Source organism: Ambystoma mexicanum, chromosome 3p (assembly GCF_040938575.1).
Source record: "Ambystoma mexicanum isolate Mex_15411 chromosome 3p, UKY_AmexF1_1, whole genome shotgun sequence".
NCBI classification, from domain to species: domain Eukaryota; kingdom Metazoa; phylum Chordata; class Amphibia; order Caudata; family Ambystomatidae; genus Ambystoma; species Ambystoma mexicanum.
The window spans coordinates 1,135,853,900-1,135,868,399 of NC_090925.1; the positions used below are offsets into that span (position 1 = coordinate 1,135,853,900).

Here is a 14,500-nt window from a genome sequence, read left to right on the forward strand (position 1 = left end):
GTAACTGAGAATGATTGGTAGTTTTTGGTAGCTGAAGTCTGCATCAGACTCCAGATCTTCTCAGACCTTTGAAATTTGGATTTTTCTGTTCTTTGGATTACCTGCTTTCGGAACCGGGTTCTAACGACCATTAGAGGTCAAATTGTTACCTGTACAATCATTCCGCTCAAAGCTAAGAGGGAGTAGATGGTCGCTCATTTCCAGCACAGTAGATATTATTAAAGCTGAGCTCAGATGTAGGATTACCCAATCCATACATTTCTCATTAACAAACTGAACTACATGGACATCCTCTGAGTTAATATATCTTAATTTACAGCTGTATTGCAGCAGTTTCATCACGTTTCGACGGTTCAGAATTAGATTGTCATCCGCTGGCAACAGTCTTTCTAGGAAGACTCGGTTTTCCTCCATCAATTTATTGGGCCAAGGTCTATTCGACTCAAACTTTGATTTAATACCTTGAGACGGCGTCTGGGAGATATTTGCTAGTTTATCCGAGGAGCTTAACCCCATGCAATCGGTCAGAGACTGACCCAACCTCTAGGAGCTACCTTTTCTCTTCAAGAGTCCTGAAGGGTTGTTTAACCGAGCAAGTGTTTGCCCTTTAATCCTTCAACTGGCCATTCAATGAGGAACGAGAAGGGGCTCCATTTGTTATCTGAGATACTTTCCGGTCTATTTCCACACACTCAGATCGGCTCAGGTTTTTCCAGTCCTCGGCCTCCTCGTCTCTAGCGATTGTTTCGATGAGGTCACCCAAACAGGAATCGGAAACCAATTCCAAGTCATAATTTTCAGACATCCTAGGGGAGTCATTAATTGTTGGAGCCATTACGCTTACTTGAGTGCCATTCAATACTTTGACCTCCTCTTGCATGTCTTTCTTTGAACGTTTGGGATTTGGAGCCAAGATGATCGGAGGGGGCGTTCTCAGTTTTCTCATAAAAACCTGCAATCGATTGGACTTTGGTTTATGCCCCATCTTCATGTTTTTTTTATTTTTTTTTATTTTTGAGGGGCAGCGCCCTACCCCCGAATTGAGTTGCCCCCCATCAGTTATTTGTGTGTTTTGAAAAATCGAGAAGACTGCGCCAACAGGCACTGATGGGGCCACTCCTTTGGTAGCCGATTTGGGTTTGGCCATAGGTTGTTCAATTGGACCATATCAAGGCTGATGAGCAAGGTTACGGGTCTCCTCAGGCGTCGCATCATGTATAGTTTCAGCTACCCCAGTCCTGCTGACCACCTTCGGCCGATCTTCCCTGGGAAGTCTGTAACACTTCAGGGATCCTGGCATGAGTACTGGCCTCCTCAGATGAAAGTGATCTGGGCAGCACAACCACACACTACTGTGACCTTATCGGCTGAAGGGCTTTATATTGGCTTCTCATCCATTTGCAGCCCTTTAGCAAGGCTGCCAATAATATGGACTTGCCCATTTCTTCTCTTCTGGCCAAATCACAAAGTCTATTTTGCCAGTTCACTGAAGTTTCTGCCTCTTTATCTAATCGGTCTTGGACCTTGGTTACAAAGCCTTCCAGCAAAATCATTTTAGAATAGCCATTGCCATCAGGGTGACCTGATCTTTCAGGGAGTCATTGCGCGTCTTATATAACTTTGAGAAGGGGGCCCACGAAGTGCCGCCATTAAGGTATTTTGCAGATGGGACAGAGCCTCAGGCGACCTCCATGTTCCTATCCTCCACTTAGAGCACTGAGTCACCTCTTAGATTCCCAGTAGAGGTCGAGGGTCCACTGCTGCCAGAAGAATCAAGCTCACCTTCATACTGTGCGGCGGATCCATTTGCGACTCTAGTCGAGAATATTGCTGAGCACAGATCCCAGTTTCACTCTCTCTGGGGCATTCCGAGTCCATTCCCGATTTTAATGCTGCATTGATCAAGAGGATGGACTTCCTTATTTGAGGGGTCGATGTTGCTACTTGGACTCGACCAAGTCTGGTCTCAGTCTCTCTTTTAGGCTGGCAAAGCTTAGATGTTTCTGTCTCTCAATTTTAGATGTTAAGTCAAGAATATCCTTTGACAAGCGAGCAAACAGGGTTGGAACAGTCTTTCCAAAGCAACCCTGGAAGCCGCTGAGGCCAATTCAGTTCTCGCTCTGAGCGAGAATGTAGTTATTACGGCCACTTGTCGGAACGGTATCCATGTTTAAGTTACATGTTAGGTTACACCCCAGCTCATTATTCTCATTATTAGTTTGTTGAGATTCTGTATACCTAGTCAGTCGGTAAAGGCAGTTCTCCATTTCATCCCTTGCAGACATTGCGAACAATTTGTTAAAAGCCTTCTGAATCATCCAGACACAAGATACTAGCTGCAAGCCTCTGGGTAGGAGTAGTGGGGGAGTTAACCAGGGGAGGCGCCCAGCGCAGTGAGGGCTGTAGCAGACACTGCCGTAGCCGCGACCCACAGCAAGGCTACTCTCTGGGCCTAAGTACCCCATCCCCCTCCAACCACAAAATCAGGCTGGGGTGGGGGGGGCCCTCCTCAGACTAGCTGGCACCAGGCCCAGGGAGCAGGAAGGGAGGGACAGGACAACAAGGTGTGAAAAGGGGCTATGGGGGTTAGGGGGGCTAGCTAGCCCATCCCAGATGGTTGGACTTATAAACATGGTAAAGTGGGGAAAGCAGCCTCATTGTTCCTGCTACTCAGAAGGAAGAAAGATACGCCCGCCCACCCAAACTATCAAAACACAAATTGTTAGAATTGTTCAATGTATTAATCTGTGTTTGAATTTTTCGGCAGATTGTCGCAGTGGAGGTACATTGTGCTCCAGGCTGGTAGGCCTGGTGGAATCCACAAGGGACTGGCAGTGTCCGAGTTTGTCGGCAACAGAGTACTTAACTCAGCAAGCCACGGGGAACGGGGGAATGTATATGTGGGAGGCGGGAAGCAATGGGAGATGGATAGGTGCAAGGATCAAGGTTGGCAGTGGAATCCAGTTAATCTGGAAAGAGGAAGGGGACAAATGTTCAGAAAGCGGCACAGCTACTTGGGGAGTTAGTAGAGAACTAGTGGTTAAGTACCAGGGGGGGAGCAAAAGGGGAGGAGAGTGGGGGGGCAACAACCCCCAGGCGAACGAGGAGCAGGCCACAGCGGTAAGGGAAGGGGTCAAGTGCAACAGGGAATGAAGGAGAACAGAAACCTAATGTGCGAACAACAATGGGTGAGTCACACAAGCAATGGAGAGCGAGTAGTAGGCCTGGAGACCGGGTGGAAGGGGCATCGGTCAGGTACCTAGGGAGGGAGGGGTGAGGAGGCAAGAGAGCGGCAGGACCCCGGGGTGAGGAATAAGATGGGGACCTGGAAGCTGGAGGCCGGGGTTAGGAACGGGTTGGGTGAATGTAAAGTTTAGAGCATGTACACCTGGCCAACAGGGAGCAAGGAGGGGGGGCGGGCGACAGGCGGGGAGGTTAAACGATCCTGCACCTGGGAATGTAGTAAAAGTGGAACCAGCTGCAAATTAAAACCGGTGCCGAAAGGGGGAGTGTTCGAAGTACGAGTTAACAAGTTAATAAAGTGAAAAAGTTGTCAGTGTCAGCTCCGCATAAATGGAGGATGCCGCCATCAAGTTTGAGTTCATGGTAAGTTAAAGTGGTAAAGTACAGTGTCGGTTCTGCTTTACGGATGCTGCTCGCCATCAATTGAGGGCATGCTAAATAAAATGGAAAAGTAACAGCGCCGGTTCCTCTCAACGGATGCTGCCCTCCACCAATTGAGGAGTTTAAGGGTCAGCAGTTAAGAGCAGTATAACTTGATGCTGTATTACCGAGTATCAAGTAACGGAGCACCTGTAAGCTACCTCCTGCTTAATAAAGCAACTGTGGCCTGTACATCCACAACCGAGTCACTGTATTATTTCTGGTGGGGCGTTGGGGGGAGGGAGTGGGAAGGGAAATGTGTGAAGGGCCGCAGGGGTAAACCAAGTTGAATCAAAAACAAGGTAAGCAAAGGCAGGTCCCGGAAGGCTGGTGTGGGGTGTTGCGACTACACCAGTAATGAAGATGTATTCACACAACACCCATCGAGCAAGCGAGTAACAGAGATAGCCCCCCCCTCACCACTCAATGCGTCAGAATCTATAGCAGAGCTTGACGTTAGGGACACATGTGAGTTCACACGGGGCGTGTTAGTGCGAGGAGAGACAGTTGGGACGGGCTCAACCCCCACTTCATTACCGTTCCGACAAGTGGCCGTAATAACTACATTCTCGCACAGAGCGAGAACTGAATTGGTCTCAGGGGCTTCCAGGAGTCTCACCTGTTGGCGTGTCTGTGCACCGAACATCGGCATTTCCAACCGAGCCAGTTCAGTGGCTTCCACAGCAGTTAAGGGCTTCACAATCCCCGTTTTCAGTTTAGCCGCAAAAACTCCAGCAGCTACCCCCAATGTCAATGCCACGCTGAGTTACCTCTTCACTGAAACAACTACAACTTTGCAGGATGACATTTTGGATTTCCTTATCAATATTAAAAATAAACGCCCCTTTTTAGAAATGGATGGACATTTTCTCTTCATGGGCTGTGCTGAACAGAAGTATTCAGAGAAGAGTTTAAGGATGGGAATTTATTTATAAGTAAATCAATGAAGCTGTTATGTGATCATTTTCACAAAAGTGGAAAGTAAGGTGCTGTAAATATGCAACTCTTAAACGTTTACTCTACCAAGAGTGTATTGTGCATGTGTAGGGTTCTCAAATCATTCAGTGTTTGTTTGACTGGCTCATTTAGTGCTGATTTTTTTTTAAAGTTCATTCTTATGCTTGTAGTGCTTTATAAATGTCCCAGGATGCCAATAGATAATCATAAATGGATTGGCTTCCTGCACCTGATGTGAAAAACTTGAGCACTGCACATGTCGTTCTCTACTGCTTCTTTTGGGAATAACATGAAACTACATGTATTTTTTGTATAAAGTAAACGAGCTGCATGTTCGCTTTGGCTTCAGAGAAAAGACGTACTTCATGTAAATTTCATTAGGGCCTCCTTACAGTGTGGGTGATTATGCGGGTAGAGGGGAATGCAGAATTAGGAAATGGGCAACAGTAGTTTTATATCTGAAATACCGTAGGCGGTATTCCAAAGGTAATACTTGCTGAAATGTTTTGCTATCCATTTCCATCCTCCTAATGAAGTGGGTAATAGATAAGTTATAGTAGTGGTTCAATCCACTAATCTATTGCACTTTTTTCAGTTCACAAATTTGTGATTTCTGACCCCTTTGATCCTTTACATGTCAAAGGTGGTGAGAGAGTGACTATCATAGATGAACTAGTTACTCTTACCTTGTAACGTTCTTTCGATGGGATGTTCCTCCGACGTATTCCTTATCTTAGATAGAAATCCTTCAGCTTTGCTGGCCTCGGAAAATTTTTTTCGCCAGAGGGCGCTGCGCGTCGATGATCGCCGAGTCGATGACCCTCGACGGCCTCCGTGCCGACGTCGACGTCATCCTGCCTATAAAGGCCGCGCGCAGCGTCCGTTGCTCAGTTCCGTTTTGTAGTCCCCAGTAATGTTTTTGGATTAGACTAATCACCTTGAAGGAGCATAGGCTGCAAACCCACAGGAAGTCATACTGCGGGGATGGATGGGAGGGTCGATAAGGAATACGTCGGAGGAACATCCCATCGAAAGAACGTTACAAGGTAAGAGTAACTAGTTCTTCGAAGGGATTGTGTCCTCCGACGTATTCCTTATCTTAGATAGACTCCCATAGCAGTGGTATTGTGACTGGAGGCGGGAGTAATAAAAGTTATGTTACCCTTCCAGAATGGACAGAGTGTAACACAGCCTTGCCGAATCTAGTTTCTTGACTAGAGGAGGAATCCAGGCTATAGAATTTGGTAAATGTATGTGCGGACGACCATGTGGCAGCCGCACATATATCTCGAATTGGCACCCCTCTTTGAAGGGCTGAGGATGTTGCGATACCCCTGGTAGAATGAGCCCTTAGATTTTGAGGAGGCTCCTTTCCTGCCAATTTGTAGCACTCCAGAATGGCTAAAATAATCCATCTGGAGATGGTTTGTTTTGTTATTGGAAGGCCCAACTTATGTCCTGCATAACCTACAAAGAGTTGGTCTGCTTGTCTGATCTTAGCCAATCTGCTGATATAGAAGCTCAAGGCTCGCTTAGGGTCCAGCCTGTGCAGTCTCTCTTCCTCCTTCCCCGGATGAGGAGGAGGGTAGAAAGAAGGTAATATAATCTTCTGAGTGATGTGAAACTCCGAGACTACCTTCGGGAGGAAGTTAGGCTTCACCTGAAGAACAACTTTGTCCTTGTAAAAGATTGTATGTGGAGGTTTACACGATAAGGCTTGCAACTCGCTAACCCTTCTAGCAGATGTCAATGCTATTAGCAAAACAGTTTTGAGGGTGAGAAGCTTCAATGAACAAGAGTGTAGTGGTTCAAAAGGGGCACCCTTTAGGAAGTTTAAAATTAGGTTTAAATCCCATAAGGGAACTTGAAAAGGTTTCGGGGGATAAACATTAGTTAATCCTTTTAGGTATTGTATTACCAATGGAATTTTGAAGTATGAAGGCTCCTCTGCAGTGCGCTTAAAGATTGATAGCGCTGCGAGATAGCCCTTAATTGTGCCAACCTGTAGGCCTGAATTAGCCAGGTAAAGTAAGAATGACAACACCATAGGTGTACCACAAGAAAAGGGTTCAATATTCTTTTCTCTGCACCAGCTGCAAAATTTGTTCCAACGGCAGCGGTATAGAGTTTTAGTTGCCGGCCTTCTGGCCGAAAGCAACACCTCCATAACATCATCCGGAAGGTCCCAATCCTTGTACCTCAACCTTTCAGACACCAAGCGTGAAGGTTGAGGGTCTTGATGGCTGGATGGAGAACCTGACCTTCCTTCTGCGAGAGAAGATCCTCTCTGTATGGCAGTCGAATTGGAGGGCAGATGGACATGTCTAGAAGGTCCGGGTACCACGTTCTCCTGGCCCAATCCGGGGCAATTAGGATCATGGTCTTCCGAAACCTTCTCAACCTCCTGATCATTTGAGGAATGACAGGGACCGGAGGGAACGCGTACAGAAGTGGGAACTCCCAGTCCACTACGAACGCATCTCCTAGAGCTCCTCTCGGAGGAAATTCCCTTGAGCAAAATCTGTCGCACTTCCTGTTGATACTGGTGGCGAACAGATCCACTTGAGGGGTTCCCCAAAGGGCGAAGATCTCTTGAAGGACTTCCTGAGCTATCTCCCACTCGTGAGAGACTGTGCTCTGCCTGCTCAGAGCGTCCGCTGTCAAGTTCTTCTCTCCGGCTAGGTGAATTGCCGATAGAGAGATTCCTTCCTGAATTGCCCAAAACCAGAGCTGCATCGCCTCTCTGCACAGTGGTAGTGAGCCTACGCCTCCTCTTTTGTTGAGGTAGTGCATGGCCACTGTATTGTCCGTCATTATTAGGACGTTTCTTCCCCGTACAGACGGCAGAAAAGCCTTCAGCGCTAGTCTGATGGCTCTCAGCTCCAACAGGTTGATATGTAGTCTGGACTCCGATGGAGACCAACGACCGCTGATGGTCAAGTCGTTGGCGTGAGCTCCCCACCCCGTGAGTGAGGCATCCGTGACTACTGTTATCTCCGGCCATGGTTGCCAAAACATTTCTCCTTTCAGGATGTTCTCCCGACAGGCCCACCACTGAAGGTCTCGGGCTACTTTGACCGGGATCCGAAGGAGATCTGTCATCCTTCCTGAGAACTGTGACCACTGAGTTCTCAGTGCCCACTGGAGGGATCTCATTCTCAGGCGAGCCTCCGGCACGAGGAATATGCAGGATGCCATGAGGCCTAGCAACCTCAGAAAGTCGTAGGCTGGGAGATATTGGGCATTCTGAAATCTGATGACCATCTGCAGAATATCTCGAGCCCTCACCTCTGGTGGCAAGGCTTTTCCCAGGGAAGTGTCCAGGACTGCTCCAATGAATTGGAGTCTCTGTGATGGTATCATCTGTGACTTCTTTAAATTGAGGGAGAAGCCCAGCTTGTGAAGGAAGTGGCAAACATAATCTAGTTGTCTCTGAGCCTGTTCCGAAGATACAGCTCTGATCAACCAATCGTCTAGGTAAGGGTAGACATGAATCCCTTCCCTCCTTAGACTTGCAGCCACAACCGACATTAGCTTGGTAAAGACCCTCGGGGCGGAGGTTAGCCCAAATGGCAGAACTCGAAATTGATAATGAGAGCTGCCAATTGCGAACCTCAGGTATCTCCTGTGCCTGGGATGGATCGGCACATGGAAATAAGCGTCCTGGAGGTCTAGAGATACCAACCAGTCCTGAAGCTGGAGGGCCTGAAGGATCTGAGAGAGAGTCACCATCTTGAACTTGTCCTTTCGGAGGAATTTGTTCAATTCCCGTAAGTCTAAGATGGGTCTCAGTCCTCCGTCCTTCTTCGGTATTATGAAGTAGGGGGAGTACCAACCCTTGTTCCTTTCCGCTACAGGTACCAGTTCTATGGCACCTTTCTCTAGCAGGTCTAAAACCTCCTGCAAGAGGAGCGGATCTGGAAGCTTCAAAGGGTTGTTCCCCGGTGGATGACTCTGAGGGATATGTAGGAAGGGCAGGCAGTAACCTTTGGCCACTGTCTCCAGAGCCCAAGCATCTGACGTAATAGCCTGCCATTCCGTCAGATGGTGAGTTAACCTGCCCCCTACTGGTGTTCTGTGAGGGGAGACCTCAGAGTGGTTTTGAAGCGGCTGATGCAGTTGCCGAAGGTAAAGTGGCTCCTGCTCCTGCGGGTGCGGCTTTCTTTCCCCTACCCCGTCCACCACGGGTAAATCTTCCTTGGCCTCTTTGAGCCGGTCGTCCCCTGCCCCTTCCATATGAGGAATAGTAACGAAAGGACCGTCCTCTCCACGATGATCCCGAAGGACGAAAGGTATTCTGACGGATAGCAGCTCCCAATGACTTGGCTGCTGCCTTGGACGTTTGCAGTTTCTCCAAACTGTCATCCGCCTTCTTTCCAAAGAGGGTAGAACCGTCAAAGGGCATATTCAAAAGCCTGGTCTGCACGTCAGAGGCAAAACCAGACTTCCTCAACCACGCATGCCTGCGGATTGTGGTACTTGCCGCCATGGCCCTGCTGATACTGTCAGCAGAATCTAGGCCAGTTTGTAGGGTCTCGCACATCGCATCTTTACCATCCCTGATGATGTTTAAAAATGCGTCCCTTTCCTCTCCTTCTTGGAGGCAGTCAGCCGCTGATGAAGCGCACTCCCAAAGGGTGTGGCTGAACCTAGCGAGCGTACAGGTCGCGTTAATAGACTTTAACGCCATGCTACAGGCAGAAAAAACCTTCTTAGCCATGGCATCATACTTTTTGTCATCCCTATCCTGCGGAGCAGTGGGGTATGCAGATGTGCTGCCTGATGAGGTTGCAGCCTGTACAACCAAGCTCTCAGGAGTAGGGTGTTTTGACAAATATTCAGGGTCAGAACTAGCCACCCTGTATTTTGTTGACAGTTTTTTATTTACTGCCGGGATAATTTCTGGCGTTTCCCAGTTTGTCAAAATCCTTCTCTGTAGAGCAGAGTGAAATGGAACCACAGGATCCTCCTGTGGGCCCTTGTCCAGTATGTCAGTGAGGTCATCCTGCTGAAAGGCAGGAGAAGGTGCAGACCAACCCATAAATTCTATGATTCTAGACATCAGAGCTCTATATGGAGTCTCCGCATGTTCTCCTGGGTCTGGTTTGATAAATTCTGCTTCAGGAGAAGTGTCCAAGCCACTAGCTTCCTGAAGTGCATCCTGAAGATTTTTTAATCTTCCTTCCTCAGAGGCGAAAGTCTCTGGCTCTGGTGATGTGGTCCTCTGTAAATCAATATCTTGGTCTGAATCCTCCCTTTCCTCAAAAATCGAGGTTAAAGGGGGATACATTGGTTTTTGGAATGGTATAAACCCCATTTCCAATGCAGAAGGAGCCATCATCACAGGCCTTGAAAACGTCGATGTCGTCGACACCGACGTGAAAGTACTCGAAGGCGCCGTGAAAAGCGTCGAGAAATGTGTACTAGGCCTCGAAGAACTCGAAAGGATCGGAGTCTTGCTCGAGAACGACGTCGACGTTCTCGGCGTCGAGTCGGAGGTCTTTTGTCTAACCGTTGGCTGTGGAGTAGCCGTGGTTCTTTCCTTCACCGGCGTCGATATCGGCGTCGACGTCGGCGTCGACTCGATCGACTGATGCGCCGATGAATCCTTCGACAACGGCGTCGATGGCGCCGACCTCTGTTTCGAAGGAGTTTTCGACGATGGCGTCGATGATGCTTTATCTCCCGATGGCTCGAGGCGCTTTCGGGTTGACTTTTCCGCCGGGTACTGCGACTCGCGGCGTTTAGATTTTTTGGGTTTTTTACCCGGGGTATCACCCTCAGCTGTCTTCAAGGGGGACGAGGCCGCTTTCTCGAAGACGCTTAGCATCTTTTTCCTGAATTCCTCCCACTCAGCTTGCGAGCTGCGTTTTGTGGGGCAATGAACTCTCTCAGGAGAACTCGACGAAGATGACGAAGGGGATCTCCTACGTCTCTTCTTCGAGTGTCTCGATGTCGACGAGTGGTGGGAGCCACTTCGTGATCTAGATCGAGAGTGTTTTTTATGGTGAGGAGACGAACGTCTCGACTCTACCGAAGAAGCTTTCGAGGAAGTTAAAGTTGACCTACCTCTCTCGAGCTTCCCCCTACGCTCCTTCAAGGCTTTCGCCGTCATGGAAAGGCATTCCTCACACTCCGAACTCTGGTGCGTGATTCCCAGACACCACAAACAGACCCTGTGAGGGTCCGTCAACGACATTTTCTTCCCGCAGTCTCGGCACTTTTTGAAACCGGACCGAGGGGTCGTCGGGTCGGAGGAGGATGCCATCGATATCGAGGTAACTAGTAGTTATTATATACGTTATCTTGACGAGAACTGAGCAACGGTGTTCCGAGGCACAACGAAGCGCGGAAAAACGGAACTGAGCAACGGACGCTGCGCGCGGCCTTTATAGGCAGGATGACGTCGACGTCGGCACGGAGGCCGTCGAGGGTCATCGACTCGGCGATCATCGACGCGCAGCGCCCTCTGGCGAAAAAAATTTTCCGAGGCCAGCAAAGCTGAAGGATTTCTATCTAAGATAAGGAATACGTCGGAGGACACAATCCCTTCGAAGCCAACTTTCTCACCCTCTACTAGTGTCCTAACACAACAGTATCTTTACTGTATCTCTTCTGCCGTAAAGAAATACACTTTAAAACCATTCTCCAGACATTTTACAATGCTGGCATACCTTGTGGGCGGAGATGTACCTTCATTAATGTTTTAGAGTGGCTATGATGCCTTACACTATGGCCACTAGCATCATGGGGAATGCTGGAATACATTGTGAGCAGAGGTATCATGACAGTGCTTTACAACGACAATGCTAGCGTATTTTGTTGGTGCAGCATATATAAAGATTCTCATTGGCAATTGTCATATTTTATGGTTACAACATCATGAACGAGTTGTACAGTGTTTTTTTAGGCATATATTGTAAGGTATGGCATCATGAAAATGTTGTAGAATGCTCTTGTGTACTGTTCACCTGGCATCTAATGGATTATTTTAATGTCTTATCCTACTAAACTGATTGTAAATTGTACGACTTTTATCACTCGATTCTCAAATGTTGCTGTTGAATGCATAATTTCAAACCACTATATAAAAATCATGTCTCCCAACCTTTTGGACTTCCCCCTAAATTACTTTGGTATCCCTTGCTATTCTCAGTCAACTTGGACTAATTCAAGGGAAATATGAATACACCACCAGTAAAAGAAAATGCTCATCAGCTGCCACTTACCTTGAATTATTTAGAATGCAGGCTCCCCCACTGGAGCCACCCAACTGCTCCAAAATTGTCTCTGTATGGGTAGGACATGGCAGGATAAACTGCATACATAGGACAGGACTGCTGCTAGAAAAAGCAGCTGAAGCTCACGCATCACCTCAAACTCAAAACTGAAAACGGGGGAAGCGAGCTGCTGCCTAAACACCTTTACACACTGTCATTTTCTTGGCTTTCGAGAAGTTCGAATAGGCACGGTCACCCTCGTACCTTCCCATGTTGTGTTGCACATTTTCGAACATCCTGGCGCATTTAACCACCGCATGATGGCGGTCACATGATGCTGCTGTTCACGAACTCATTCAACCAACCTCTCAATTTCATTTACATAACCATCCCTACATGCTTATTCAATAATCTATTCATCCATTGCACACTTAAGCATTTATAAACCCATACATCCCCACATTCACATGCCCTTAAACTTTCATCGATCCTCAAAACCTATAATTCATCCCTCCAGCAACCTTCATACTCTTGCACATTCATCTTTCCTCATAATCATTCATTCACATAACCTCCTTTGCTCATTCATTCATCAATCCCTACATTCGTAAGAAATGTATCCACCCCTCCTGTACCTTCTCTCCACTTGGTCTGCTTTCCCTTCTACATATCCCCCATCTCTGCATAAGTGGCTGTGTGCATGAACTCAGAAAATGTTTTCACCGTACAACTAATGGCATTGCCACTCCTGGTTTACTTTTTCCATTCAATTAAGTTTAACCTCCTGTTTCTTTAATGTAGGTAGCCAATTTTCAAAATCAATCCAGGATGGAAAAGACACACAATGGTTTAAATGCAAAAATTCCACTCTTTTGGACACCACTAAAGCTGTTGACATTGAATCACTGCCTCAATTTTCCAACGTTTCTCAAATTCGAGGTAATCTTTTTGGTGTTTTGCTTATTTAACGTTCGGTATGATTTCTTATATATGTGGGGTTCTTAAATGTCCTTTCTGGAATATGGTTCTTTCCTCTTCTCATACAGTGGAATTGCTGCCACCATGTGCCGGAAACAGAAACCTTTGAATGCCTCAATCATATCTTTAGTTCCAACTACTTGTTACACATATTGACCAGATGGCTGCACTATTGATTTAGCTGTTCGGAAATAATCTTGTGCTAGTAAGCAAATCTCCCTGTTTACAAAATCCCATTGCAAAAGTGCCTAAAATATGTAGGGAGCAAGGAAACGTGTTACCAAGTGTTTTATTTGTTTCTTGTATATGGTTTACAAAAGAAACCTTTACAAAGAATTTAATAAAGGAAAATAAAAAAAGACATTCATTGCAACTAAATTTCATTTATACATAGTTTTTTTAAAAGTAATACCGTAAAAACATGGATCCAATTTCCAGATTTTAAGACTCATAATACAAGCAACACATTTTAAAAGATTCAGTGCAGTTAGAATTCAACAAAAACTTAGAATTTAAAATACATCTTCGAATAGCTAATAAACAGCTTTTACCAAAGATATCACAGAAGTTAGAAATTTCATGTAAACAAACATAATCAGGCAAGGGGGGCGTACAAATCTAGAGCTTTAATAAAACCCTCCACAGCAAGCCCACCCTTAGTATTAGTAATAGCAAGACACTGTGACCAGTTAATATTATCAGCCCCCAATTGGCCCAGTGTGTTAAATCTACCTAAGTATTTGTCCCTTAGACTTTTCAAAGCAATGCATTCTAGAAAAAGATGTCGAAGACTCAATCACCCCCAGAGTTTTACAAAAGCGGCAGGTTGGGTCTAAATCAGAAAACTCCTTTCTTCTTTGTAGAACTTCCTTGGTGGGAAGGAGATTCCATCTAAGTTTAAGGAGAAGTGAGCGGTAATAGCGATTAGGGAATTGAATCAAAATAAAAGACAGCAAACCTCTTTTCTTATGATCAAATTGTAGGTCACTAAGAGAAGGATAGGTATGCAGTTTTTCCAGTGTATTGCTCCAGTCATGACTAAATAGACACTCCTTAACCTTATTGGGATTCGTTAACAAAGTATCCCTGTCAGTAGAAATCTCTGAAAGGATCTTATCACAAAGATCACTAAATCTATTGAGATATAGGTTACGATCCAAAGGTCCCTGTGAGAAACTCGTATGGCCACATCAACATAGAGGGTACCAGGTTTGGGAGAGCAAAGCAGAGAAAAGAGTAAGGACTTTTCAGAGAATCCTAGCTTGCAATGAAACTAACCCTATTTCGTATCTTATGGCCACATTTGGAACAGAGTTTGGCAGTTTCAAAATGTTCCTCCAGTAGATACCCTCAAGAGAATCCCAGAATGTCAAAAGTGCCAAATAATGGAGTTCCATTCCATAAAGTAGCTTTGGGGTAACCATGCCCTTGAAGAAATCTACTACAGGTTTAAGGGAGAACAAGCAATATTTATTGTCTAATCTTATGGATTGGGAGATAAGCGGGAGCAATTTGTGTCTAAGAAAACGTTTTAATTCAATCGCTGACGGTTGAGCCAGAATAAGAAATCCCAGATAGACAATTTTGTGTGCTCTGATATTTTCACCACCTATTTTCCACACTTTGTTATTCCCTTTTCTCCCCTTTGAAAAGACCGTTGTTCAGGTTTTGCTCGGGTTAAT

At 46.3% G+C, this 14,500-nt stretch overlaps 1 protein-coding gene across 1 annotated transcript in view; it reads left to right on the top strand.

The window, feature by feature from the left end:
• The window catches only part of MEIKIN (meiotic kinetochore factor), a 1,264,509-nt gene that overhangs the window by 316,531 nt on the left and 933,478 nt on the right, over nucleotides 1-14,500 (top strand). Inside the window, exon 6 of the mRNA XM_069650059.1 lies at nucleotides 12,642-12,779. Within this exon, the coding sequence (XP_069506160.1) occupies nucleotides 12,642-12,779 (138 nt within the window). The remainder of the gene's footprint in view (nucleotides 1-12,641; nucleotides 12,780-14,500) is intronic.